The sequence below is a fragment of the Girardinichthys multiradiatus genome, chromosome 18 (genome assembly GCF_021462225.1).
Source record: "Girardinichthys multiradiatus isolate DD_20200921_A chromosome 18, DD_fGirMul_XY1, whole genome shotgun sequence".
Lineage (NCBI taxonomy): Eukaryota > Metazoa > Chordata > Actinopteri > Cyprinodontiformes > Goodeidae > Girardinichthys > Girardinichthys multiradiatus.
This window is the reverse complement of record NC_061810.1, coordinates 9,172,716-9,199,638: the sequence shown is the minus strand read 5'-3', so window position 1 is coordinate 9,199,638 and position 26,923 is coordinate 9,172,716. Positions and strand designations below refer to the sequence as shown.

The window sequence follows — 26,923 nt, the reverse complement described above, 5'->3', positions numbered from 1 at the left end:
TGCACTGTGGAAAATAACTTTAATAAAATTCCTATGAAAACAAAAAAGGCAAAACAATAAAAGCTTGTACATTTCACAATATGCAGTGTTTGAGACTTCTGAAGGCTAATGGTACGATTTAGAGCCGCTTCACACATGGACCAGGAAACAACAGAGTATAATATAGGCTAAGGCCTGGGCCCAGAGTTCTAGGTGAGAGGATATGGGACATAGATTTGGATATTGCACAAACGTCGAATACAGATGCAGATGCTGGAAGAGCACCATTTGTCGAAACTAGAAGTAGGTCTGCATCTACGTCTCTACTGAGTAATCCCGCCTACCAGGCTGCTGACTCCGCCCACATTCGCTTGTATAAAAACAATAGAGCGGCACGTTTGCACATTCAGTTTGAAAACAGATCATTTAAAAACGGCACAATAAAAATGATTAAACATATGCTCTCTGGTTTGGTTGTAACTTGTGACAAGTGTCAGCTGCTGTGAGTTTGACATCGTTGCTTGTTGGGCCTTTAAAAAAATGTCAAACAGGAAAGTCATAGTAATAGTCGAGACTCTGCGAGGTTAAAATAATTCAAATAAAAAATAAAATAAAGAGTTTAGTTTATTAAAAGTGTTTTTGAATTACTCAAATTACTCGTATGCCTTTAAAACATTCCAGTGTTCAAAAGTCCAAATGAAGCAGGAGTCAGACCACAAGGCTCAGAGCATCTTTTTCTTCTAAGAAGTCTCTTTCTGTTGTTTCCCTCACAAGTTTCCTGTTTGGACTAGTAAAGTAGTCTGGCACATAAATGTCTCTTACACAGTAAAAACAAAAGAAATACAATCTTCTTGTTTCAGTTTCACAGCAGACCTTCAGACAACAGGTCCAAAGTTGCACTGGTCGTGGTGTTCAGTATTTTAAGACATGAAGGACAAATGCATCTCCGTTTTTAAGCTCCGCCATTTTCTTTGTTGTTACAATCCAGCTTGTTGCTCTTCACGGGGTGTTGTTGAAATACGTGCCCCTTTTATGCGATCTCCCACCTGACGAATCCGCCCTTCCCCTTAACGCTCCTGTCGTTAACTGATGCCATAGCCATCTGTACGGGGGATGTCCTCACTGAAGAGTTAGTGTGGGCGAAGGGGGATCCTTAGTTCCATTCCTCTGGCTGTGTCCTCCACCAGCTGTTGAGTCTGTGCAAAACTTGCAAATGTCGTCCATGATGGCGATTCTACAGAAATGATTCCAGATCATAATTTTGAAGCCCATGCCAGGGTTACAGAAGGCAAAGAGGTTGCAGGGTAACTGAAATACCTCAGAGTAGATTTACTCTATTTACAGCACGCAGGGTTAAATCTGCTTGTGTTTCAGATTTGAGCAGGATTCCCTTCTTTAAATCAGCGTAAATGTATATAAATATTTATGTCACCGTGTCTTTTTGGCACATCTGGCCCCTTCCACACATTTCCTCGCCATGTCTCCTGCCCCCTGGTTTTTTAAAGGGGGTTCCAGCAGCTCTAGGATCGGTTGTCTTTGGCCACGTTGTGGGCCATCCAGTTCACCTTAGTTGTCCAACTTTCTCTGAGAGCTTCGTCAAACTTTTGGCGGAAATGTTTTAGTGCCTCGTCATCAGACTTCCCCAGAGCCAGAGAGTCCTAATGGGGAAGGAGAGGAAGAGAGAAGCAGGATTAGTTTGGGAGGATGACTATAATGATGCAGAATAATAATAAGTAATAATAATAATGAATGACAGCTCATTCCAGCCTTCTTCCATCCACACAGATTCTGAAATTTTACATAAATAAAAATCGACATAATTTGCTAATTTAATTTTGTGTATTAGTCAAATGAACAAACGTTTTCCATTCCTTGTGATCAGCAACTTCTAAACCAGAGACAAAGTCAGAAGTATCTTTCTTGGTCCGAGGAGAAACATGACTGAACTTTTGCTACAGTTCTCCAAAACTTAATGGAGATGCTGTTTCCTTTTCTAGCAACAATTGACACCTGCTCACATTGCCAAAAGTACCAGTACCCGTTTTAAAGGCCATAATATCAGTGAGCCTGACCCAAATACCACAGAGAATCTATGGCATTTTCTAAGAGACACTAGAACCAACAATGCAGACAAGCAACTGGGGCTTCCTTAACCCCTCAGCAGAACCACAGGCTGATTGCCTTCATGTCCCGTCACCTTGATCCAGTAATTTAGGCAAAAAAAGCCCAGAAGCCAAAAAGTGGTGCTTTTATTCTAATTTATTATGATGTCCCTTAATATTATGTCTACGAAATTAAAAGGGTTGATTTAGGTATTTGGGTCACATTAACAAACTTTGGGGTCAAAATATAAATCAGGAAATCACACCTTTGTGATAAATGGCTTGATGAAAGATGCTATTCAGCTACCTGTAACTATTTTCATAAACCAGCCACATTTTGGCAAGTGACAAATGTTGTGATATATGTCTGCTGACAGGATTGTTGATGAGAAGCCAGGTGATGAGAGATGAGCATTAATAACATTTAAAATGTTGCTCCAAAATGTAGCAACTGAGCATTTGCATTTCTTCACAGGACAATTTCTATTCCATACCAGGCCTTCAAGCAGCTGCTGTCTTGGTCCAGATCTATGGCATAAACTCGCAGTTAAAAATGATTAAGTGATTAAACATGTTTTGTAAAGTTGGTGCTTTTCTCCAAGTTGAAAGGTCAAGTTGCTGTGAGTACAGCTGCAGCCGCTCTGGCTGCCTCGACACTGAACAACTGTATCCTGCCTCAGCCTCAGAGTTTGGTTATTGCTCATTGTTGCTCGCTGCTGTTGACATCCGTTACCATGTGAATCTGCAGTGCTTGTACAACACATGCGTCATCAACAGGCCGCAGGAATTCTGGAGTACAGTAATGTCAACACATGTTCAGCGAGCAAACCTGAAACTGCATGTGCACACAACTGTTGCAGGTTCTTAGTGCAGCTCTGACGAAAAACATGAGTCCCTAGCAGCGATGCTGACGGGCAGCGGCACAGGGCCATAAGCGTGGAGCTCTCATGTCTGCGGTAATGGACAGATATGGTGAATGAACTTGTTGGGGTTTTCTTCTTAAGTGGTGCAGACTTGAGTCGGTGCAGCCACAACTGAGGGTGCACCGACTACCTGTGGTCACAACCAGCCTCAGGATGTTGCATAACTCAGAGCATCATCGTAATGAAGCTCAGGGCTTCATGTTAGGTCACAGGAAAGCACAAGACAAAATGACTCAAATGAAAAAGAAGTCTTGAACCCTTTGAACATTTAGGATTTTTAATGTGTTTATTATTTTATTTTTTATTGTGTTCTAATGTGACACCAACACACAAGTAGTGCATACGTGGAATTAAAGTAATACATGGTCGTTCTTGCAAATAAAATCTGGGAAATGCCTTCTGCATTTGTACTCAGCCGTACTCAATACGTTGTAAACTCAACTTTTGCAGCAATTACTGCTTTATTCTTTTGGGGTATGTTTCTACCAGCTTTGCTGATCCAGAAAATTAAATCCTTGCCCATTTTTTTAGTGAGCTATAATGGAGAGCTCCTGGTCAAAAAATATTCAAGTCTTGCCACAGATTCTCAATTCAACTTAGGTCTAATTTTAATTAGGCCATTTTAACAGATAAATATTCTTTGATCTAATAGGTCAGGCTATATCTGTCCGGTCGTTGTCCAGCTGAAAGATGAATCTCTGTACCAGGATTTGTTTTGGTTTAGCTTCATTCATGTTCCCAACAACTCTAACCAGCATCAATGTCTCTGCTAAGGAGAGGGACACCTACAGCATGATGCTGCCACCACCATGTTTCACTGTATGTTTGGTGTGCTCAGGGTTATGTACAGAGTTTGTTTTCCTCCACACAGCGTTTTCCATGTTGACCAAAAAGTTCGGTCTCATCTGACCAGAACACCTTCAGTATGGTTGCGGTGTCCCTTACATGGCGTGTGGTAAACTCCTAACAGGAGTTCTTATGGTCAGAATTGTGGAGTGTACAACTTATGTTTCCCCTGTTAACGGACTATCCCATATGATATTAAGATCTCCGCAGCTCCTCCAGAGCAACGATGGGCACATCTGCTGCTTCTGTTATTAATACAATTCATTTTCAGATGATGGTTCAAACAGAGCTTGGTGAGATGCTTAGAGCTTAGGATGTTTTATAATCTAACTCTGATCTGTAACAATTTATCCCTGACCTGTCCCCTGTGTTCCTTGACCTTCATGAGAACAGCTGCATTTACACGGACGCCAAATTACACACAGATTACCGATTAGGTGACTTCTGAAGGCAGTTGGTTGTAGAGAACATTATTTACAGGAATCAGGTTAAAAGGTGGCTGAATACAAATGCATGTGATGCTTTTCCAATTTCTTTTTTGTGAAAAAGGTTTAAGAACCATATATGCAGTTCCTCTTTACAGTTATATGTTGCATTTGTCAGATAAAATCCCAATTAAATACCTTGTAGTTGGAATTGTAATGAGAAGGTTCAAAAGTGAATACTTTTACAAGGTACCATACACAGGCCACAATGACTTAGTTTTTTTTTTTTTTTGTCATTTCATGAAACACTATCACTGGAATGTTTTGAGGCCTACAAAAATAAAATGTTTAAGTCTTTTAAGCCTGTGCTCCCCTCTGTTGCTTGCACGCACACAGACACAGACACTACCAAGTGTTTTCCATTCACTCAACTTTACCTTCTTCAAAGTAAAACTACGAATGGAAAAAGCGAAATCTAAAAGTGCGAGTTAAAATTTCCACTGAGAAATTGTTCCACTACTCTACCACTGTGACACATTTTTGTTCTGAAGCATGTCTGGTATGTGACGTGACTGCATGTATCCCAGTATTTAATACCTTTAAGTATTGGATGTCTTTGACAGAGGTCAACTCAGGTAGTCCAGCAGTCAGCATGAGGGCAAACAGGGTGATGAAGAGGTTCCCGTTCTTCCTCAAGACAAGATAAGCATCCTCACAATATTGACGGAAACTAGAAAGAGAAAAGAGGAGACATGAGTACAGTTACTTGTCATGTTATGAGGCCAAATGGAGAGGGAAACAATTAAAGTAAACCAACAAAGAAGTTCTGATAATGCTTTGCCAACTAAATGTTTTGGGGGGTGAGAAGTTGCATATACAGGCTAAATCTGATAGAAAAAACTCCAAACTCAGAGAATTACTTTTAGAAAACCACACTAAAGGAGGTTTCAGTGTTTGTCTATGTTTGTATTTTATGCGAGACCCTTTGCATACAAAGCTCAAAAAGCAAAAAGCCTTTCTGTGCTGATGTCTGCAGCAGCTAAAGTAGACCAGTGTGGTTTGGTAGCTAGTTGATCTTACTGGAAGGTTTGTTTTTGAATTTTGTTATCAGTGGAAACTGAATGACTGAGCTAAAGGCACAAAACCACAAACTGTTCATAATACGTGAGAAACCTTCCGGGGCCCTGACTGTGAGTGGCCTACTAGCAGAGTAAGATGTGATTTTTAAATGGTCAGAAAAAGGCAGAGACAATCACAAATTTTCTTTCTGAATCTGTAAAGGTTATTTAGTTTTAGGTAACTTGCAACCATTAAGCCTTTGCAATTTTTACACATCTCTACATGTTTCAGATGGTGTCAAGAGTGTGAGGGCTTCCTGAGTGCTGCTGGCTGTGTAAAGCTAGAGGTCATTGAGAGAACCATGAATGCTAACACGTACTGTGACAGATTGAAATAGAGCCTGATCTCCTCCCTGCAGAAACTGGGCTTCAGGGCAGCTTTCCAACATGACAACAACCCCAAACACACCTCCAAGATGAACACAGCTTGCTAAAGAAACTGGGGGCAAAGGTGCTGGACTGGCCAAACATGTCTCCAGAACTAAACCCTACTGAGCATCTGTAGAACATCCCATGGATGAGTTAAAGAGGATTCCAGTGGCAACCGGTGAAGCTCTAGTAAACTCCATGCTCAAGTTAAGGCAGTGCTGGAAAATAATGGAAGCCACACAAAATGTGGACACTTTGGGCACAGTTTGGACATTTACACTTAGAGGTCTACTCACTTTTGTTTCCAGTGGTTTAGACATTAAAGGGCTGCGTGTTGAGTTAACTGACTACTTGACATTGTATCAGAGTGTCATATTTTCAGTGTTGTTCCATGAAAAGATGTAATAAAATATTTACAAAAGTGTGACGGTGTGGGTGCGGTGGTGGAGGGGTAAAGCATGCGACCCGTGTATGGAGGCCTTAGACCTCTACGCAGGCCGTCACAGGTTTGAGTACCGGTCCATTGACGTTTACTGCATGCCCCCCACCCAATTTCCTGTCAACTCACTTTTGAAAAAAGTTGAAAAATAAAGGCCACTAGAGCCTTAAAAAAAGTATGAGGAGTGTACTCACTTTTCTGAGATACTGTATACTGTTACTCAGGGCCAACTGAGGTTTAATTAAAAACATGCTTTAAAGCACAGAGAAAACAACAATAAAACCAGAACATGCTGTCAAGCTGAAGAAGGAGTCCTATCGGCTGTGGTTGGCTGGTAGGACTCCTGAGGCGGCTGACGGGTACCGTGAGGCCAAGCGTGCTGCAGCCCGGGCTTTGGCAGAGGCAAAAACCCGGGCCCGGGAGGAGTTTGGTGAGGCCATGGAGAAGGACTACCGGTTGGCCTTGAAGCGATTCTGGCAAACCATCCGGCGCCTCAGGAGGGGGAAGCAGTGCTTTGCCAACACTGTTTATAGTGGGGGTGGGAGGCTGCTGACCTCGACTGAGGACATTATCGGGCGGTGGAAGGAGTACTTCGAGGATCTCTTCAATCCTGCCATCACGCATTCCGTGGGGTTGGACTCTTTCATCACCCAGGCTGAAGTCACCAAGGTGGTTAAAAAGCTCCGCGGTGGCAAGGCTTCGGGGGTGGATGAGATCCGCCCTGAGTACCTCAAGTCTCTGGATGTTGTAGGGCTGTCATGGTTGACATGCCTCTTCAACATCGCGTGGCGGTCGGGGACAGTGCCTCTGGACTGGCAGACTGGGGTGGTGGTCCCCTTTCATAAGAAGGGTGACCGGAGGGTGTGTTCCAATTACAGGGGGATCACACTCCTCAGCCTCCCTGGTAAGGCCTACGCCAGGGTATTGGAGAGGAGAGTCCGGCCGATAGTCGAACCTCGGCTTCAGAAGGAGCAGTGTGGTTTTCGTCCCAGCCGTGGAACACTGGACCAGCTCTACAGGTCCTTCTCAAAATATTAGCATATTGTGATAAAGTTAATTATTTTCCATAATGTAATGATGAAAATTTAACATTCATATATTTTGGATTCATTGCACACTGAAATATTTCAGGTCTTTTATTGTCTTAATACGGATGATTTTGGCATACAGCTCATGAAAACCCAAAATTCCTATCTCACAAAATTAGCATATCATTAAAAGGGTCTCTAAACAAGCTATGAACCTAATCATCTGAATCAACGAGTTAACTCTAAACACCTGCAAAAGATTCCTGAGGCCTTTAAAACTCCCAGCCTGGTTCCTCACTCAAAACCCCAATCATGGGTAAGACTGCCGACCTGACTGCTGTCCAGAAGGCCACTATTGACACCCTCAAGCAAGAGGGCAAGACACAGAAAGAAATTTCTGAACGAATAGGCTGTTCCCAGAGTGCTGTATCAAGGCACCTCAGTGGGAAGTCTGTGGGAAGGAAAAAGTGTGGCAGAAAACGCTGCACAACGAGAAGAGGTGACCGGACCCTGAGGAAGATTGTGGAGAAGGGCCGATTCCAGACCTTGGGGGACCTGCGGAAGCAGTGGACTGAGTCTGGAGTAGAAACATCCAGAGCCACCGTGCACAGGCGTGTGCAAGAAATGGGCTACAGGTGCCGCATTCCCCAGGTCAAGCCACTTTTGAACCAGAAACAGCGGCAGAAGCGCCTGACCTGGGCTACAGAGAAGCAGCACTGGACTGTTGCTCAGTGGTTCAAAGTACTTTTTTCGGATGAAAGCAAATTCTGCATGTCATTCGGAAATCAAGGTGCCAGAGTCTGGAGGAAGACTGGGGAGAAGGAAATGCCAAAATGCCAGAAGTCCAGTGTCAAGTACCCACAGTCAGTGATGGTCTGGGGTGCCGTGTCAGCTGCTGGTGTTGGTCCACTGTGTTTTATCAAGGGCAGGATCAATGCAGCTAGCTATCAGGAGATTTTGGAGCACTTCATGCTTCCATCTGCTGAAAAGCTTTATGGAGATGAAGATTTCATTTTTCAGCAGGACCTGGCACCTGCTCACAGTGCCAAAACTACTGGTAAATGGTTTACTGACCATGGTATCACTGTGCTCAATTGGCCTGCCAACTCTCCTGACCTGAACCCCATAGAGAATCTGTGGGATATTGTGAAGAGAACGTTGAGAGACTCAAGACCCAACACTCTGGATGAGCTAAAGGCCGCTATCGAAGCATCCTGGGCCTCCATAAGACCTCAGCAGTGCCACAGGCTGATTGCCTCCATGCCACGCCACATTGAAGCAGTCATTTCTGCAAAAGGATTCCCGACCAAGTATTGAGTGCATAACTGTACATGATTATTTGAAGGTTGACGTTTTTTGTATTAAAAACACTTTCCTTTTATTGGTCGGATGAAATATGCTAATTTTGTGAGATAGGAATTTTGGGTTTTTATGAGCTGTATGCCAAAATCATCCGTATTAAGACAATAAAAGACCTGAAATATTTCAGTTAGTGTGCAATGAATCTAAAATATATGAATGTTAAATTTTCATCATGACATTATAGAAAATAATGAACTTTATCACAATATGCTAATATTTTGAGAAGGACATGTATACTCTCTACAGGGTGCTCGAGGGTTCATGGGAGTTTGCCCAACCGGTTCACATGTGTTTTGTGGACCTGGAGAAGGCATTCAAACTGTGTCCCTCGTGATGCCCTGTGGGGGGTGCTCCAGGAGTATGGAATCGGGGGCCCTTTATTAGGGGCCATCCGGTCTCTGTACAAGCGGAGCAGGAGTTTGGTTCGCATTGCCGGCACTAAGTCGGACCTGTTCCCGGTGCATGTTGGACTCCGGCAGGGCTGCCCTTTGTCACCGGTCCTGTTCATAACTTTTATGGACAGGATTTCTAGATGCAGCCAAGGGCTGGAGGGGGTCTGGTTTGGGGACCAGTGGATTTCGTCTCCTCTTTTTGCGGATGACGTGGTCCTGCTGGCCCCCTCTAGCCAAGACCTACAGCATGCGCTGGGGCAGTTCGCAGCCGAGTGTGAAGCGGCTGGGATGAGGATCAGCTCCTCCAAGTCCGAGGCCATGGTACTCGACCGGAAAAGGGTGGCTTGTCCTCTTCAGGTTGGAGGGGAGTTCCTGCCTCAAGTGGAGGAGTTTAAGTATCTCGGGGTCTTGTTCACGAGTGAGGGAAGAATGGAGCGGGAGATCGACAGACGGATCGGTGCGGCTGCCACAGTAATGGGGGCGCTGTGCCGGTCTGTTGTGGTGAAGAGAGAGCTGAGCCGAAAAGCGAAGCTCTCAATTTACTGGTTGGTCTACGTTCCTACCCTCACCTATGGCCATGAACTTTGGGTCATGACCGAAAGAACGAGATCCCGGATACAAGCGGCTGAAATGAGCTTCCTCCGTAGGGTGGCCGGGCACTCCCTTAGAGATAGGGTGAGGAGCTCGGCCCTCCGGGAGGGGCTCGGAGTAGAGCCGCTGCTCCTCCACATCGAGAGGAGCCAGTTGAGGTGACTCGGGCATCTATACCGGATGCCTCCTGGACGCCTTCCTCGGGAGGTGTTCCAGGCACGTCCCACCGGGAGGAGGCCCAGGGGACGGCCCAGGACACGCTGGAGGGACTATGTCTCTCGGCTGGCCTGGGAACGCCTTGGGCTCCCCCTGGAGGAGCTGGAGGAGGTGTCTGGAGAGAGGGACGTCTGGGCGTCTCTGCTGAGTCTGCTGCCCCCGCGACCCGGTCCCGGATAAAGCGGAAGACGACGAGTAGGAGTACGAGTACAAATAATGTGTGATGCTGATCATTTCCTCTTGAATACATACCAACTGTCTTTGTACACGATGTTCTTGCACCCAGAGAAACCGCAGCTGCTGACGCAACAGCCACTCACTATTGTATTTAGCAGTTTTAGACAAAAACACTTTGAGATGGTGCCCCCCCCCACAAAGCTAGCAGAATAATCAGCTACTAAACTACCACTTATGGTATACTTTTATGTAAGTTTGGTTATTAGTTAGTTATTTTCATTATGTGTAACCTAAACAAAATATTGTTACTCACACCCTCCCCCATAGTACAGCTTTGAATGTAGTTATGGATCTAGACCACAACAACAAAGACTAGTGGAGCACAGGGGTAATTCCACCTTCAGAACGGATCTTATGTGACCCACAACCATAAAATTGGTACTGTGCACATGCGTTGGAAGCTTTATGAAGTCTTTGTACAAAACAGTTTCATACTGCATGAATAAGTATCAACAACAGAGTTAAACAGTGCTGAGGTTTTGATCCTGTCCTTATACCCCAAATAAACATCTGTTCTTGAATTTAAATATATGTGCAAAAAATTAACAGTAAGCATTAGAAATGAAATTTTTAATTTAATTTAGCGCTCATTCCTTTGGATTTTCCTTCCAAGCACTCACTCTCTCATCTTTTGATTCAAACAACTTTCCCCTTTGGGGGATCAATGAAGTTTCAAGCAATCAATCTTTTAAGATGCCTTCGAGAAACACCTCTGCAGGCAACAGGCGACTGAGCACATTGTTCCTCAAACCTGCCTCAATGACTTCCAGTTGTGAATGTTTACTGCAGCCTGCTGGTGGAAGGCAGTACTGCAACAACGACCTCAGTTTTCTTTAAACCGCTCCCTGGCATCAAAGCCAGTTTATTACAGGATCTAGTTTTAGTTTATTATGACCATGATTGGAAAAAAAAAAAAAAAGGAGTGAAAAAAAACCTGAAAAATATATGTATAATCAACAGAGATGTCACACTATTTACAGAGAACAGCGCAACCTTGACACTAGAACAGGCCTATTCAATTACTTTTTCTTCTGTGCCAGATTAGAAAATTGAGATGAGACTGAGCCGAAGACCCCTACTTATATTATTTTTCGGGACTTAACTCTAAAGATGCAACCACCTGAACTAATTCATAAAAATAAATAAAGGCGTTCACAATAAAGGCTTTATACAGCATCATTTAATGATGAGCAAAATAATTCAAGTGCATTGCAAATTTTAACATTTGGTCCAAACCTTGACCAGAATATTTTAATGAAAAATAATGTGGAACAACTTTTTGCAACAGTAAAGTCTTCTATAACATTTTAGAAGTATTTGCAAAAGTGCATTTGTTAAACTAGAAAGGTCAACTTAGGCAGTGCATTAAATATTTCAACAAAAGGAATTGCACCCAGTGAACATTTAATAACTGTAAAATTAAAGCTTCTTCTGCATATTCGAAGTAATGCTGACTTAATGACATCAGTGTGAGGAGTGACATGTTTTGTTTTGAACAATAGCAGTAACGTTTGGCTCATAAGAAGTCAGTCCAATACGAAGGCAATGGCGCAGGGTGGAATCAGTCATGGAGCTTTGCAGGTTTGATTTGATTGCATTCATGTGAGAAAAAACTTGATTCACACACATATGTGGAGCCAAACATGCTAAGCACAGTAACAGCTATTTTCTTAAGGTTTGGGAACTGGTGAACATTCATGTCACTCCAAACCTTGATCGGTCCATTTGTACGCAGCTCTGCGGGCAGCGATAGGAATGACTGCATGTCCACAAGTTCAAGAATAAACTGCCCCTCGTTAAAAGAAGGGACCCCTTTCTTTGCGCTGGCGGACAGACTTTAGTAAGAGCAGGAAATGGGTCTTTGGTAAAATGCATCACTTCTGTAGGGAGTGAAAGGTCATCCAGTCGGCTGGCAAAGTTGGATTTTAGTTCTGCAACTAAATGCGATCTCACCGCTGTGACAGGTGCTGTAGGTGTGATGCATTTGCGTAGCGTAAGAAAATGCAGCATTCTTCCTAAGCTCAAGTCTGTGTGTTCCACCAGATCAATGATGGTTTTCTCTCTGCCCTGTAGTCAGAGGTTTAACTGATTTAAGTGTTTGAACAAATCACAAAGGAAACGCACGTCTGCTAAAAAGTCTGTGTCCATTATGCGGTTTAGGTGCGCCTGTGCCTTCGTTGCTTGCTGTCATGAAGGAAAACTTTAATCTCCTCCTTGAGCACACAGAAGCGCTCCAGCGAATTCCCTTTGGACAGACATCTAATGTCGTTGTGGAGAAGCAAGTCGTGATGTTCTGCGGACATGTCAGACAGCTGGCGAAAATAGCGGTGCTGGAGGCTTGAGGTTTACAGTCGCCATAACAATGTCCATTATACTTTTGAAGTGTCTTAGTTTTGCGCACATCACGGTCTGGTGCACAATACAGTGCAATGCTGTCATCCTCGGAGCAACAGCTCTGTCAGTCCACTCACTTTCCCAGTCATAGACGGAGCACCATCAGTCACAGGCATACAGACCCGAGCCATATCTAACCTGCTGTCTTGAAAGAAAGCCGAGATTTTATCAAAGAACACCTCGCCTGTAGTGTGACCTTTAAGGAGTAGAAGGCAGAGCAGCTCCTCACGACAACACCGGTGTCCTGCTTCATAGAAACGCACACACACACACAACTGTGCCGTGTCACACCAATCTGTTGACTCGTCCACCAAGATTGACCTGATTTCAGCTTTTTTCAGGTCGCTCAGCAGAGCCTCAAACACATCTGTCGCTAATATTTCTACTGAGCATGTTTGAGGTCTCTGATAGGGGCATGCTTTGACTGTAGATGTCACACTGGCTTTGATTTCATCGTCGTGGATTACCTTGTCTAATATTGCAATCATACAGTCTCGGACAGTTTCAGAATCAGTGAAAGGTCGTTATTTCTTTGCTAAATTCCACGACACTTGCAGTGAGGCGGCCGTGGCCCTCTCTTGTGCTCTAAATGTCTTTACTAATGTGGAACAACTCCTGTTATAAGATGCTAGCAGGCTCTGCACCTTAGTCGCCCTCTCCTCCGTCCCTTCAGGAATGGTGTCCCAAAAGCTCGGTGTTTCTCAACATGGTGCCTCTGAATGTTATATTGTTTTAATACTGACGGGCTTTCATTGCAAATCAAGCACAGTGGCTTAGACTTCAGTCTTTGGGGTAAAATAAACACGTATTTATCAGTCCGGGCAGGGTTAAAACGGCGATTTTCATGGTCAATTTTACGTTTGTGACCTGCCAGTGACATATTTTTGCGGTTGTCGTACTAAGAGTATTCTGGGCTGGCGTTCCTACGATACCGGGAGTGGTGCATTCAAGTACAAGAGGAAGGGTATGAAAATTAAAAACTCTCACAGCAAATATGATTTAAATGCGTTTTTGCGGCTTATGTTGGGACAGTTGGGGGGTGGCCCAGTCAAAGGGGGTCTGCGGGCCGCTAATTAAATAGCCCTGCACTAGAAGCTAAATGGCTTTTTCACACCATGATGCAAAATAAGCCACTTCCTTACATTTATTCAACTAGTTTAAAACAGTTCAACAGATTAAACCTTTAGTTGATTCTGTATCTTTGCAGATGATTGAAATGTAAAGATGGTGGATTTTCAGACAGACAAAATGTCATGTCTAAATATACATTGCTCAAAAATAAAGGGAACACTCAAATAACACATCCTAGATCTGAATGAATGAAATATTCACATTAAATACTTTGTTCTGTACAAAGCTTAATGTCCTGACAACAAAAATCACACAAAAATCATCAATGGAAATCAAATTTATTAACCAATGGAGGCCTGGATTTGGAGTCACACATAAAATTAAAGTGGAGAAACACACTACAGGCTGATCCAACTTTAATGTAATGTCCTTAAAACAAGTCAAAATGAGGCTCAGTATTGTGTGTGGCCTCCACGTGTCTGTATGACCTCCCTACAATGCCTGAACATGCTCCTGATGAGACGGTGGATGGTCTCCTGAGGGATCTCCTCCCAGACCTGGACTAAAGCATCCGCCAACTCCTGGATAGTCTGTGGTGCAACGTGACGTTGGTGGATGGAGCGAGACATGATGTCCTAGATGTGCTCAATCAGATTCAGGTCTGGGTAACGGGCGGGCCAGTCCATAGCTTCAATGTCTTCATCTTGCAGGAACTGCTGACACACTCCAGCCACATGAGGTCTAGCATTGTCCTGCATTAGGAGGAACCCAGGGCCAACCACACCAGTATATGGTCTCACAAGGGGTCTGAGGATCTCATCTCGGTACCTAATGGCAGTCAGGCTACCTCTGGTGAGCACATGGAGGGCCGTGCGCCCCTCCAAAGAAATGCCACCCCACACCATTACTGACCCACTGCCAAACTGGTCATGCTGAAGGATGTTGCAGGCAGCAGATCGCTCTCCACGGTGTCTCCAGACTCTGTCACGTCTGTCACATGTGCTCAGTGTGAACCTGCTTTCATCTGTGAAATGGTCTGTGGTCCCCACCTGCAGAACCACTCCTTTATTGAGTGTGTCTTACTAATCACCAAAGATTTCCCTCTGTTGTCTATTCCATTTGAACAACAACATGTGAAATTGATTGTCAATCAGTGTTGCTTCCTAAGTGGACAGTTTGATTTCACAGAAGTTTGATTTACTTGGAGTTATATTGTGTTGTTTAAGTGTTCCCTTTATTTGTTTCAGCAGTGTAGTTCAGAAAACACCGTTTTCCAGGTTTTCCCACTTGCAAAGCAAGTAGAAGTCTTTCATTTTTATCATATGTACTCTTAAGCGTTGAGAGATGGGATCTAAAACAAAAATCCAGAAAATCACATTGTATGATTTTTAAGTAATTAATTTGCATTTTATTGCATGACATAAGTATTTGATCACCTACCAACCAGTAAGAATCCCAGCTCTCAAAGGCCTGTTAGTTCTTCTTTAAGAAGCCCTGCTGTTCTCCATTCATTACCTGTATTAACTGCCCCTGTTTGAACTTGTTATCTGGATAAAAGACACCTGTCCACACACTCAATCAAAATCCAAACTCTCTACAATGGCCAAGACCAGAGAGCTGTGTAAGAACATCAGGGATAAAATAGTAGACCTGCAAAAGGCTGGGATGGGCTACAGGAAAATAGCCAAGCAGCTTGGTGAGAAGACAACTGTTGGAGCAATTATAAAGAAATTAAAGATGATGGTCAATCTCCCTCGGTCTGGGGCTCCATCCAAGATCTCACCTCGTGGGGCATCAATGATCATGAGGAAGGTGAGGGATCATCCCAGAACTGCATTGCAGGACCTAGTCAATGATCTGAAGAGAGCTGGGACCACAGTCTCAAAGAAGACCAATAATAACACACTATGCCGCCATAGATTATAATCCTACAGCACACGCAAGGTCCTCCTGCTCAAGGCAGCACATGTCCAGGCCCATCTGAAGTCTCCCAATGACCAGAGGAGGAATGGGAGAAGGTCATGTGGTCTGATGAGACAAAATAGAGCTTTTTGGTCTAAAATCCACTCGCCGTGTTTGGAGGAAGAAGGATGAGTACAACCCCAAACAACACCAAGAACGCCATCCCTATCGTGGAGCACGGAGGTGGAAACATCATTCTTTGGGGATGCTTTTCTGCGAAGGGGACAGGAAGACTGCACCGTATTGAGGGGAGGATGGATGGGGCCATGTATCAGGAGATCTTAGCCTACAACCGCCTTCCCTCAGTAAGGGTACCGAGGATGGGTCGCTGCTGGGTCTTCCAGCATGACAACGACCTGAAGCACACCAAGGCACAGCCAGGGCAACTAAGGAGTGGCTCTGTAAGAAGCATCTCATGGTCCTGGAGTGGCCTAGCTAGTCTCCAGACCTCAACCCAATTAAAAATCTTTGGAGGGAGCTGAAAGTCCTCATTGCCCAGTGACAGCCCTGAAACATGAAGGATCTGGAGAATATCTGTATGGAGTGGTCCAAAATCCCTGCCGCAGTGTGTGCAAACCTCATCAAGAACTACAGGAAACGTCTGATAACTGTAATTGCAAACCAAGGTTTCTGTCCCATATATTACATTGTGTTTTTCTGATGTATCAAACACATTTCATGACATTAAATAATGTCATGCAAAAGAATTACTTAGAATCTGAAACAAAAATCCAGAAAAATCACATTGTGTGAATTTTGTCACAGTTGAAGAGTACCTATGCTAAAAATTAAAGACTTCTACATGCTTTGAAAATGGGAAAATCTGCAAAATCAGCAGTGTATTAAACACTGGTCCTCCCCACTGTATTCTTGATCAACACTGAGTCGATGCCTTTATAGTGCCTATTGCACCTTGCAACAGTATTCCTACATGTTGAACTTTACTCACATTTTGTCAGTTTGCTACAGCCACAAACTCAAACTTACATGGTAATAGCAAATTACAAACCTGAAAAGTTTGGCATGCATTTTTAATCAGCCTTTACTCTAATACCCTTAAAGACCACCGAGTGCAACCAACTGCCTCCAAAAGTCACCTAATTTGTTAACAACTTCATCCATGTGTTGTTTAATCACTGTAGAAAAACAGCTCGCCTGTAAAACAATGATGTCACAGCCTGAAATGTGAAAGCTTTAATGGGTATGAATGCTTTTGCCAGGTATTTGAGGCTTGTTTAGTTTTACATGCCAGAACACAAAGAACTGGTTCTAAACTGGTCTTTTCTGGGGCCTTATGTACAAAAGAGTGCACAGCTTTCATATAAAAAGTTTGCAGTAGGAAGAAATTCTGAAACTTGTGGCGCATAAAGAAATTCAGATGTACGAAACTGTGCGTAGACATGACACCGCACACGTAGCCTTCATACATCCCAGTTTGCGGTGGATTTGACGTAGCGACGCGTGGCGCATTGAACGCCCAGTCTTTGCCCCTAAATACATATGGAAAGTAGTATAAATAACCCGAGGTCACCCTTCAAATAACCATGGCAATGGTGCTGTGACAGTCCAAACCGGTTCCTGTCAGCGGAAAAACCACTGACTACACACCATGAGGGATGTTTGTAGTGAATTACAGCAAACCAACAACTTCTTGAATGAGATCAGCGACTCAAACCTGACTCGAAATAAGAAGATTGTCAGCTCAAACCCATCAAGTTCTACAATGTCTGTATTAAATCCAGACAGCGTTCTAGATGCATTATGACATGAATGTGCCTCCCATATTTCTATTAGGAAGACTGTCACCACACACACTGCGTGAAGTAGTTTAAATCTTTACAACCATTTAGGACGCCTCATAAAAAACAAAATAGAAAATCACCAAGAAGCAGCCATCGTGCACAGAGCCTGCTTGAGGTTTGTTCCCAACACTTATAATTATTATAGTATAAAGGAATCGTGAGCTGAGGAGGCCAACATGCCATTGAATTAGTGAGACATTAGCACGTCATAAATAGGTTGCACATATATTGAATAGTAAAATGTGCCTTCTATTCATAAATTCATACTCACTTACAGACAGGGCCCTTATAGCAATATGGGTGCAGTCCATAGCTCTGACTACATTCAGTTCAGAAATTGGCTCCAGCTCCATGAAGAACCCCAAAATAATTGAGTGGGCAATCTAAACTGGCCAATTACCCATGCATCATCATGTGCCAGCAGGTCAGTAGGATCTTTGAATAAAAGGCTCCCTCTGACCTCTTCCAGCCTCCACTTGTGCCAAAGCTGCAATCATTCCACAATTGTGCACAACTTTATGCAGCTATTTATATACATGTGATTGTCTACGTGTCCACCTTAGGAATCATCAAACCTGACTTGTTAGGAATTATTCTGCTGATCAACACTGTTTTCTTTTTCAGTGAGAATGAAAGAGTCCCTTAAATGAGTCACGTGCATTTTATGCTCCTCAGCACACAGATCGATGCACAATTACACCCAAAGGTGACAAAAACAGAGCGAGTTTTACAGTTAGCATTCGACTGAGGTTGTTTCAATCATTTTCTGAGGTGTGTTACATTATTGTATGAGTGATTCAGTTGATATTGCTTGGGTTTAAACCATAAAAGCTTAACTCATGAAAAATAAACATCAGGTTTGATGCTCCATGAATGTAATAAAGCTGAATGGAGTCATATTTCAGTGTATTTAGGTGAGTTTTACTACTCTAGTGTATTACCGTGGATTGAAAAAGTTTGCGTGGATTTCCGCACACTTTCAGGCAACACTCATTTTAGTACATGCAGAGTTGTGTGAAGATTTTTGTACGCAAGTACGCTTCGTACATGAGGCCCATAGTCTTTATGCTAGCCGTTATTTGGGCAAGGTGTCTGTTTAGTTTATTGTTGCATATTCTTACATTTCACTCCTTTTTTTATTTAAAATGGTCAAAACAATCAGATCCAAATCCAAAACACTAATCAGTAAACTGCACTGTGTGTGTCAAAAAAAGCTCAGTAGAAGATTTGTGGCTTTTCCTTTAAATGATTCAGTAATATTGTCTCAGCATGATGTGCATTTAGATTTAGTAAGGAAAAAAAAGAAAGAAAAAGACAACAGAGGAACAAACCTGCCAAATTTTTCAGTGTTCCCCGTCTTGCCCTGCTGAATGACGTGGATGAAGTCGTGTGTGAGGATAAAGGGTACGCGTTCCCTCTTGATACCAAACTTGGACTTGAAGTTGCCGAGGATGTGACCGAAGTCTATGTGAAAAAGCTGAGAGAAAACAAGGCGAACTGTGGGCCACACTGACATAGATGGAGGTTGGCTGATTAATAATCTGGTGTTTGTCTGACCTGTCCTGTGCTGCGAACCATGATGTTGTCGCTGTGGCGGTCTCCGATGCCCAGGACGTAGGTGGCTACACAGTAGCCCGCACACGACAAGGTGAACTCCTCGATGGCTCGATCGAGAGCATCACTGTGAACACAGGACACATAATCATGCTTAGCGTACCTCTTTTTGTAGTTCCCAACATGTTAACTTCATCCCCATCTCACCCAGTGTTCCTCTCTTTGAGCCAGTTCAGCAGAGCATCCTTGTTGAACGCTGCTGCTGCTGCAACGTTGCTGCTGGTCAACTGGATGTTTGCAATAGTGTCTGCTGAGGAGACCACCTCAATCAGGCCTGCTCTGTCACCTGTTGCTAGGCAACCGTATGGCACAATCCTATAGAAAGAGAAAAAGTGCCGACTGGATAAATACTTAATTGCAACAGACATCAGCTACTGTCCTATTCGGACTCATTCTGATGACTCTCAGCAAGCTGCATTATACAACTTTTAGGTGTATAATGCAAAATTACCTCTCAGTAAAGACTAGAAAAACTTGAGGCTAATAAGATATGCATGTTTCACACACTGAATAGGGTTCCTCTACCAGAATAATTATGCTTTTTTTTTTTTTACCGTGTCCTGTCCGGCAGAGTACCACTCAGAATTGTTGTCTGAGTGCCAAGAAAAAGCCAGAAAGATTTACTTTCAAAAGTGGAGCATTACAGCTAACGATTTAAAGCTCTGCTTGATATTTATAAAAGAAACTTTATTAGAAACTGCTTTGGGATTATTTAAATTGTTACAGACAAAGTGACAGAAACAAAAAGGAAATAAATAAGAAGCATGAAAGAGAGAGTGGGGCAAAAAGGAAAAAGGGAGAGAAGGAGAAAAGAAAGAAGGATGAAGAGAATACAAGATAAAACCCTACTTGCTTCTACACCTGTAGAAATACTCATATTGACAGCTTTTTTACCAAAAAGTGCACGGTACTTATCAACGCAAGATGTATTTAGCGGAAATGCAGCTCAATATAGAACATTTGTGTATCTGTTAACACCTGAATCTATACACCTGTGGGTCTGAGTGTGAGCGTGCATGTGTATACAAGGTTTCTCCATAAAAATATGAAATAGTGAGTGTGAGTAGCCACAGACCTGCCCCCCTGGACCTGGGACAGATACGGAGGAGAACAGAGCCATAGATATCTAAAGGCCCCACCAAAGCACAGGAACCCCAGGAGAACCACCGCCGGGACTACCATAACCCCCCCAGAGAAGAGCAGGGGAGAATCTCAGGGGAACCACCCAGCAGCCACAATGCAGAAGCCCCAGGGAGCTGCAGCGGCGTGCCCACAGGCCCCGCCGGCAGCCGTCTACACCCGAGCAGATCCAGCCATGGACCCAGAGACCCGAGACCCCGGGACATATCACTCCACAAGCAGAGGACCGACAGTGCCCAATGGTCCAGGCCCCGGCAAGCAGCCACCGGGAGTGAGCCAGCACACACCAAAGCACCCAGCCCCGGACACCGAGAACCACAAGTACACCAGCGGGCAGAGATACCAACCACCAGCAGGTAGTGTGACGGGGAGGAAATATGTCCCACATTTGATGGGTGCCTACACTGATCCAGGAGAGGGAGCCGCCCAAGACCCAACTTGACACAAAACACAGGCACACACAATCACACATTCCCACCATCATGCGTACACATAAAAACACTCACAACCACGCACCCAACGTAAAGACAAACAGCAATGGACGTCGTACACTCACTCACACTCCCCATACACACACTATACTCCTAGGTCCAGGTTCCGATACCCCATAGGGACAACCAGCCCGCGGGGCCAGGAGGTGGTCCCCTTCCCTTTGGGGGTGGAGACAGGCAGATCGCCCAGCACCTGAACCTGCCTTTTTCAACCACAATGCCTGGGATATGCATTAGTTTTTTTCTCATTTGTACACAAAAGTTGTTCTGACAGCAGACTGCTGATTTTATTAAGCTACGCCACACTGTTCAGGTTAGAGAACATCATATTAGCTGTTTTCGAAACATTTTTTTAACTTTTGTTTTTCTTGTGGCAGAAACATGAAACTTAAACTATAAACATGAAAGAAGCTGTTTCGCTTTGAAGTGCCTGGTTACATTTTATTTTTCATGGAAATGTTCCCACATCAGTGGGGAAATTCCTCTGTCTGAGTAAGGCACTTCAAGGATGAGTTCTTCAGCAACCTCCAGCAGTATCAAGAAGGATTTGCTGAGAAACTTTATCTGATTAAGTGGTCAGGTTCTTCCATCTATGGAAACGACAGACACAGCAAAGTGATAAGCTGCAAATAATGCTAAAAGGACAACAAACTTTATTTTAGACATTCATTTATCGTTTGTTGATATGATGTCCTAGCCATTGTTCTGATAGCAGTAGCATCGTGCCTTCTGCTTATGTTAGTGCTGTGTGCTGCTTTTAGCTCCATGAGGACAGAACCGGATTGCGTGTTTTGAATATTATTACATTGAGAGTTTAGTTTTTACCATTTTGTCTTGCTTCCGAGGAGCTAGATAATTGTATCTCTACTGTCAAACTACAAAAATGGCCGATTGGGGTGGAGTGAAATGCTCTTTGACCTGGGAGTGGGGTGTGAACGCCTCGGCAACATTTAAAGAGACGGCACCAAAACGAGTTGCTCTCAGACGCACCTCAGAACAGGTAAAAGAGAAGCCTGTGGAGCTACAATAACAAGGAGTTCAGACCAAAGCATTGCAGTTCCACTTTATAGAGACCACAACTGAATGATTTAAGGGTGAAAAGAAAGGATTTAAAAAGCATGACTTGTCAACTTTAACTGTGTGGTAAGGATGGGTGGAAAATCCCTGGGGACAATAACAAGTGAGGACATATTATAGTCATTTTATATTAAACAGTATGGAAGCATCTTTATTTTAGGAGACTGACTGCGGTTGCAATACTTGATCTCTGAACCCGTGCCCCTGAAATCTGAAGCACCACCCATAAGCTCAACCATCAAAACCCCTGATGGCACAGCTCCAGATGCATGAACGCACAAGGACGGAAGAAATCAGGGATTGTGAAAGTGTTACAAGTGTGGATTTCATTAAGCCCCAAATGCAAATATTACGTCAGCATGTGGGAGTGTGTATTAATGCCTGGACTGGGCGTCGAACTAGTATGGGGTTTAAAGAGTTCAGTTCTCTGCTGTACCCCAAAGCTTCCTCTTCAGCACGAAGAGCACAAACAAGAAAACCTGATAGAGTCCGCCCTCCTGAACAACATACGCAGAGAAAGAGACACATGCAGAGAAAAAATAGTCACCTCAGGTCCAGATTTGCCTCCTTCCACAGAAGATCCATCAACCTCAGAATTTGTAGGGTCAACATGTCTTGCCTCAAGTCTAGGAAAAAAAAGGGACAATGAAAGCTGAGATAATACATTGATTGGAACTGAACAAGCTATTTACTCAAGAAAAATAATATCTGTGTTCAGTGCTTTGCGAAAGTATTCATGCTTAAAGAAGCTTTTCCCATTTTATCAGGTTCCGAACACAAACGTCAGTGTATTTTTGGAGGATTTTAATGGTACAGACCAACACAAAGTAGTGCATCATTATAAAGCAGAAGGAAATGGACACATGGTTTTTAAAATGCTCTCTAATAAAAATCAGAAGAGTATGACATCTGTATTCAGCCCCCTGGTTCAATACATGGCTGTAACTTTTTGCTGCAGTTACAGCCTTTTGGGTTAAATCTCTACCAGCTCTGCCCATTTAGAAACTGAAGAACTTCCCTATTCTTTTTTGCGAACACCAAGTTTCAGCTCTTGCCACAGATTCTGAATTTGTTTCAGATGTCACTTTAACAGGTGAATTCCGACACATGGATATGCTCTGATCAAAACCATTCCAGGGTAGTTCTGGCTGTATTTTTAGTCATTGTTCTGCTGGAGGGTGGGGATTCATCCAAGTCTTTTGCAGCCCCTAACAGGTTTCTGTCCAGGATTGCCCTGTATTTAGAGCCATCCATCTTCCCATCAAGCCTGACCAGATTGCAAAATAATATCCCCACCTGAGATCATGTGTAGTGTTATCTAAGTACAGTTTCCTATCAAAGTAAAGAGAAGAGAATTTAAATGCATTTCTATATGTTAATGTTTGAAAACCATTCATTTTTCTGATTCCACTTTACAATCAGGCATTTTCTGTCGGTCCAAAAAATCAAAAAGCTTTTGGTTGTATCGAGACAAAATGCGGAAAGGTTTGAGAGAATAAACACTTTTGCAAAGTATTGTGCTTTCAAATTCCCAACCCCAGCTCCATCACTGTATAATTCCTACCATCTCCGTTCTTGAAGATGATTCCCAAAGTATCTCCATTAAGCAGCTTATTGTTGTAAACAATCCAAAGAGGCTTCATCTTGGAGTCCATATAGCGACACTTCTCCACACTAGCGGCACAATAACGGAGAACAAAGGGTTATCAGAGGCTCAGATCCATTTGCCTCCAGCCAGAGAGGGGATTCTCAAGTGAGCAGTTGTGTTATCTTACTTGATGTCAGACAGCAGCACACTGGGGTTAAGAGGGGAGTTCAGGTCCGACAGAGCCTCCGAGTAACCGCTCTGTCTCAAGCATGTCATCATGGCCTCCTTGGTCAACATTGCCTCCTTCGTTTTGCTACGAGTGTTCTTAATGGTTCCCAGTTTGATTAGCTCATTGACGGACTTTAGCTTAGTCAGAGCTTCCACCTGTCAACAAAAAACAAACTAGTTCAACTACTAGAAAGACATTTTACAGTTTTCCAATCAGCCAAACAACCCAACCAATAAAGTTTTTCTGCCATCAACAGGTGCCCACATTCCCATAAACCAGACTGTGTGTTTGCTCTTTACAGCAGGGAAGTGGTGAGATAGTTGAGGAGGAAGTGGCTGAAGCAGTGACTTTCAAAACCCATACTGCAGAGGTCAAAGGTTAAAGGGCAGGATGACCAAAAAGACAGAAAACAAAAGCAACAAATCTTGCCCTTGTCAGGCTTAACAATAGCAGAGCAAGAATATCAAAATATCCCCTTGTCTGCCCAACATCAGTAATGGGAAATCTGAAGAGGAAGCCCAACATTTCTGCCCATAGCAGAACAATACACTTTGTAACAGGTATGTTTCATTTAATTCACAACAAATAGATTAGAGGGGGGTTGGATAAATCTGAGTGTATCTTGCCTGTTTCTTTAAAACCTCAATATGAGGGATACTTCCTCTACAATATGCCTCCAGGATGAGGGAAAACTGGACTGAAACAGCTGGCATGTGGATCTCTGATCTGTAGGGGGCAGAAATGCAGCAGGAACAAATGAGAAACGTCATGCCTTTTCATTAGTTTTTACTGCAAATTGTAATGGCATATGCTTATTTGGTCACTCACCGAAGGTGCCAGAAGAGGAAGTGTCCAATTTTACGGTTGCTTTGCGCACGCTCCAGTAAGAAGTGGGTGAGGGCGCAGTCATAATAAGGCTCATAACGCAACACCTGCACCAGCTGCAGGAAGTACTGTGATAGTTCCTCATCACTGGTGGAAGGAGAGATAGAAACAGGAAAAAAAGAGAGACGTGGTGGTTAGTTGCTGTTGCTGAGCAATAATTTGATGAAGATATTTAAATGGGTCTAAGGATATTTCTAGGAAGTTAAGCCAAACCAGAGTATTTTGGATCTATAGAAATGTTTGGACATGACTTTGACTGGTCCAATGCTACACATTCTGATGCTCTGATCTAAACCAGTCCATTGTAACTCTGGCTACATGTACAGCAGTCATCCTGCTGGAAAATGAACCTCTGACCCAGTCAAATCTCTTCCAGATTTCCTTGTATTCAGCTCCATCCATCTTCAACCAGCTTCCCTGTTCGACATGTAGAAAAGCAGCCCCACAGCATGATGCTGCCACCACTACCAGAATTCAACAAGGGGGTGTTGTGGACAGATTTTTGCCAAACAGATTGCATATGTGCGAGTAAAAAACAACAAAACAAACAGATTTGGTCTCAACCTTCTTTAAACTTCTCCATAACCTTCTCCCTAGCCTGTCTACTGTGTTGTTTGGTCTTCATGAAGCTAGCTGTTCACTAAAGTTCTCTGACAAACCTCTGAGGCTTTCACAGATCTGCTGTAGGTGCAATGAGATTAATTTGCAAGTCGATGGACTTTATTCAACTGTTATTCGACTTCTGTTCCCTCTGAAGGACATTTGCTGTACTAGATTTCATTTAGGGGTATCAGAGAAAAGAGGTCTGAATACATATGCACACCACAGTTTTTAGATGCGAATTTGTAAAAGATTTAAAACTTTTCTTTCCACTTCAACAAATGATGTACTACTTTGTGTTGGTCCATCACATGCAACCCCAATAAAACACATTAAGTTTTCACATGAAACCTTAAAAGTTCAAGGGGCATGAATATTTTACCAAGGCACTTTATTAAAGTAGACCGATACATGCATTTACCTCATATCCCGCAGGCAGCCCACAGCATACTCTCTGACGTACTGATCAGGGTAGTTGAAGTCCAGGAGCTCCAGAGCATCTCTGGGACACAATTTGGGCCAAATCTGAACCAGTGCCTGGAGCTGAGACACAGATACTTCATTAGCTAAAGAATTAAATGCTTATTGGAACACTTTGGTTAAACAGGGGATAATATAAAATGCAGATGAAACTTCAGTTCACAGTAAGAATAGTACAAGGGTGGATTTTAAATAACTTTAGAAGATGAAATATACAAAATGTGGTGTTGGTGTCTCAATATAGGCAATCCCCATTGAACATTGTTTATTGGCGATTCAAATGTGTGTTTATTCCAGGCAAAAAATACATTTTATTCCAATTTACTACTACCTGCAACATCTACCAGAGGACTCTGACACGAATGTCTTTATATTATCCTGATCCAATACCTGGGATTGGAACATCCACATTTAAAACTGCAGTAGGGAGTTCTGAGAAAACCTGGACTTGGCCTAAAAATTTGAACAAGCACACCCTACAGGTCATCCCCTTTTTCTCCACAGCTCCTCCACAGTGGAGCCTGCAGTGAACAAGCAGCCTGGTTTTTGAGATCAGTTTTCTTCTCTTGACCTTTTCATGTTTTCTGAGCAGGTGCCACTTTGAGAAATTGGCAGTTTTTTCTGTAACATTAGGTTGTTTCTCTGCCATTAACACAACTGCAGCACACTGGCAATCTTTAGCTTCAATGACAGTACACCCTGGCTAACCTGGGCCATGTCCTCATGTTTGCTCCACTTAACGGAGAGCAGCAGCTTTGGTAGAGACTGAGGGAAATTCTCATGGCAGTCGTGGCGTAGTGTCCAAATCAAATCCTTCTCGTTTTCACACAGCTGAGAGAGTGGGTCCCGCTCCATGATCTCCTTCAGTTCTATGTGGAACTTCTTCCCACCACGACCCTAAGAGCACCACGAGAGAAGAAGTTGGAGAATGCGTGAATTTAGAAGGAATGAAAAGGTGCTGTATCATGGGTAATTTCCAATCATTGACAGCTAGGATTAAAGATAGTGTTTCCATTGTTAGAGCTGGTGAACTATAAGTCTGCGTGTGCACGTCGGATACCTCTGTGTGGACTTTAGTGTGTGAGTGGTAGGTTGGTGATTAGATGGGGTACTGAGTACTGAAAGGAGCTTGTTTGCTTTATTCTTTTATAAGTGATCGTTTCTGTAAAGCACTAAGTGTGTTTTCTTTTGATGAAAAGTGCAACTAAAAATCAAGGCCGACTGGCTTACTGGTTGACTGAAAAAGAAAAACAGGAGTAAGGTTGTGAAAAGACAGCAAGACAATGACAAGCATCAGTTACTGTAAAGAACCACAAGAGGGAAGCATTGTATCAAAGCTTCTGTAATTTCTAACCAACAACTAGGAGTGAGCCCTTATGATTAAGGGCTAATATAATAATTTCTCAGAAAAAAAATGAACCTAGTAAATTTTATTTCAAAAGAGTATAAATGTAAATATTGGTCTTTAGATTTTATAGTACAGATGAATAATAAGATAAGACACATTCAGATTGTAGCCAATAACATTCCACAGATTCACACACACAAAACTGAACAGCTTTG

General features: G+C 43.2%; 1 protein-coding gene across 3 annotated transcripts in view; it reads right to left on the bottom strand.

The window, feature by feature from the left end:
- pik3cb (phosphatidylinositol-4,5-bisphosphate 3-kinase, catalytic subunit beta) overlaps window positions 1-26,923 on the bottom strand; it is a 92,354-nt gene continuing 65,431 nt past the window's right edge. For all 3 annotated transcript variants that reach the window (XM_047392050.1, XM_047392051.1, XM_047392052.1), the window contains 12 exons: window positions 26,069-26,257; window positions 25,302-25,423; window positions 24,224-24,367; window positions 24,022-24,121; window positions 23,354-23,550; window positions 23,143-23,252; window positions 22,126-22,204; window positions 19,018-19,185; window positions 18,814-18,937; window positions 18,588-18,733; window positions 4,873-5,005; window positions 1-1,637 (listed from right to left, as the gene is read on the bottom strand). In XM_047392050.1, coding sequence (XP_047248006.1) covers window positions 1,500-1,637; window positions 4,873-5,005; window positions 18,588-18,733; window positions 18,814-18,937; window positions 19,018-19,185; window positions 22,126-22,204; window positions 23,143-23,252; window positions 23,354-23,550; window positions 24,022-24,121; window positions 24,224-24,367; window positions 25,302-25,423; window positions 26,069-26,257 — 1,650 coding nt within the window. In that variant the 3' untranslated portion in view covers window positions 1-1,499. The remainder of the gene's footprint in view (window positions 1,638-4,872; window positions 5,006-18,587; window positions 18,734-18,813; window positions 18,938-19,017; window positions 19,186-22,125; window positions 22,205-23,142; window positions 23,253-23,353; window positions 23,551-24,021; window positions 24,122-24,223; window positions 24,368-25,301; window positions 25,424-26,068; window positions 26,258-26,923) is intronic.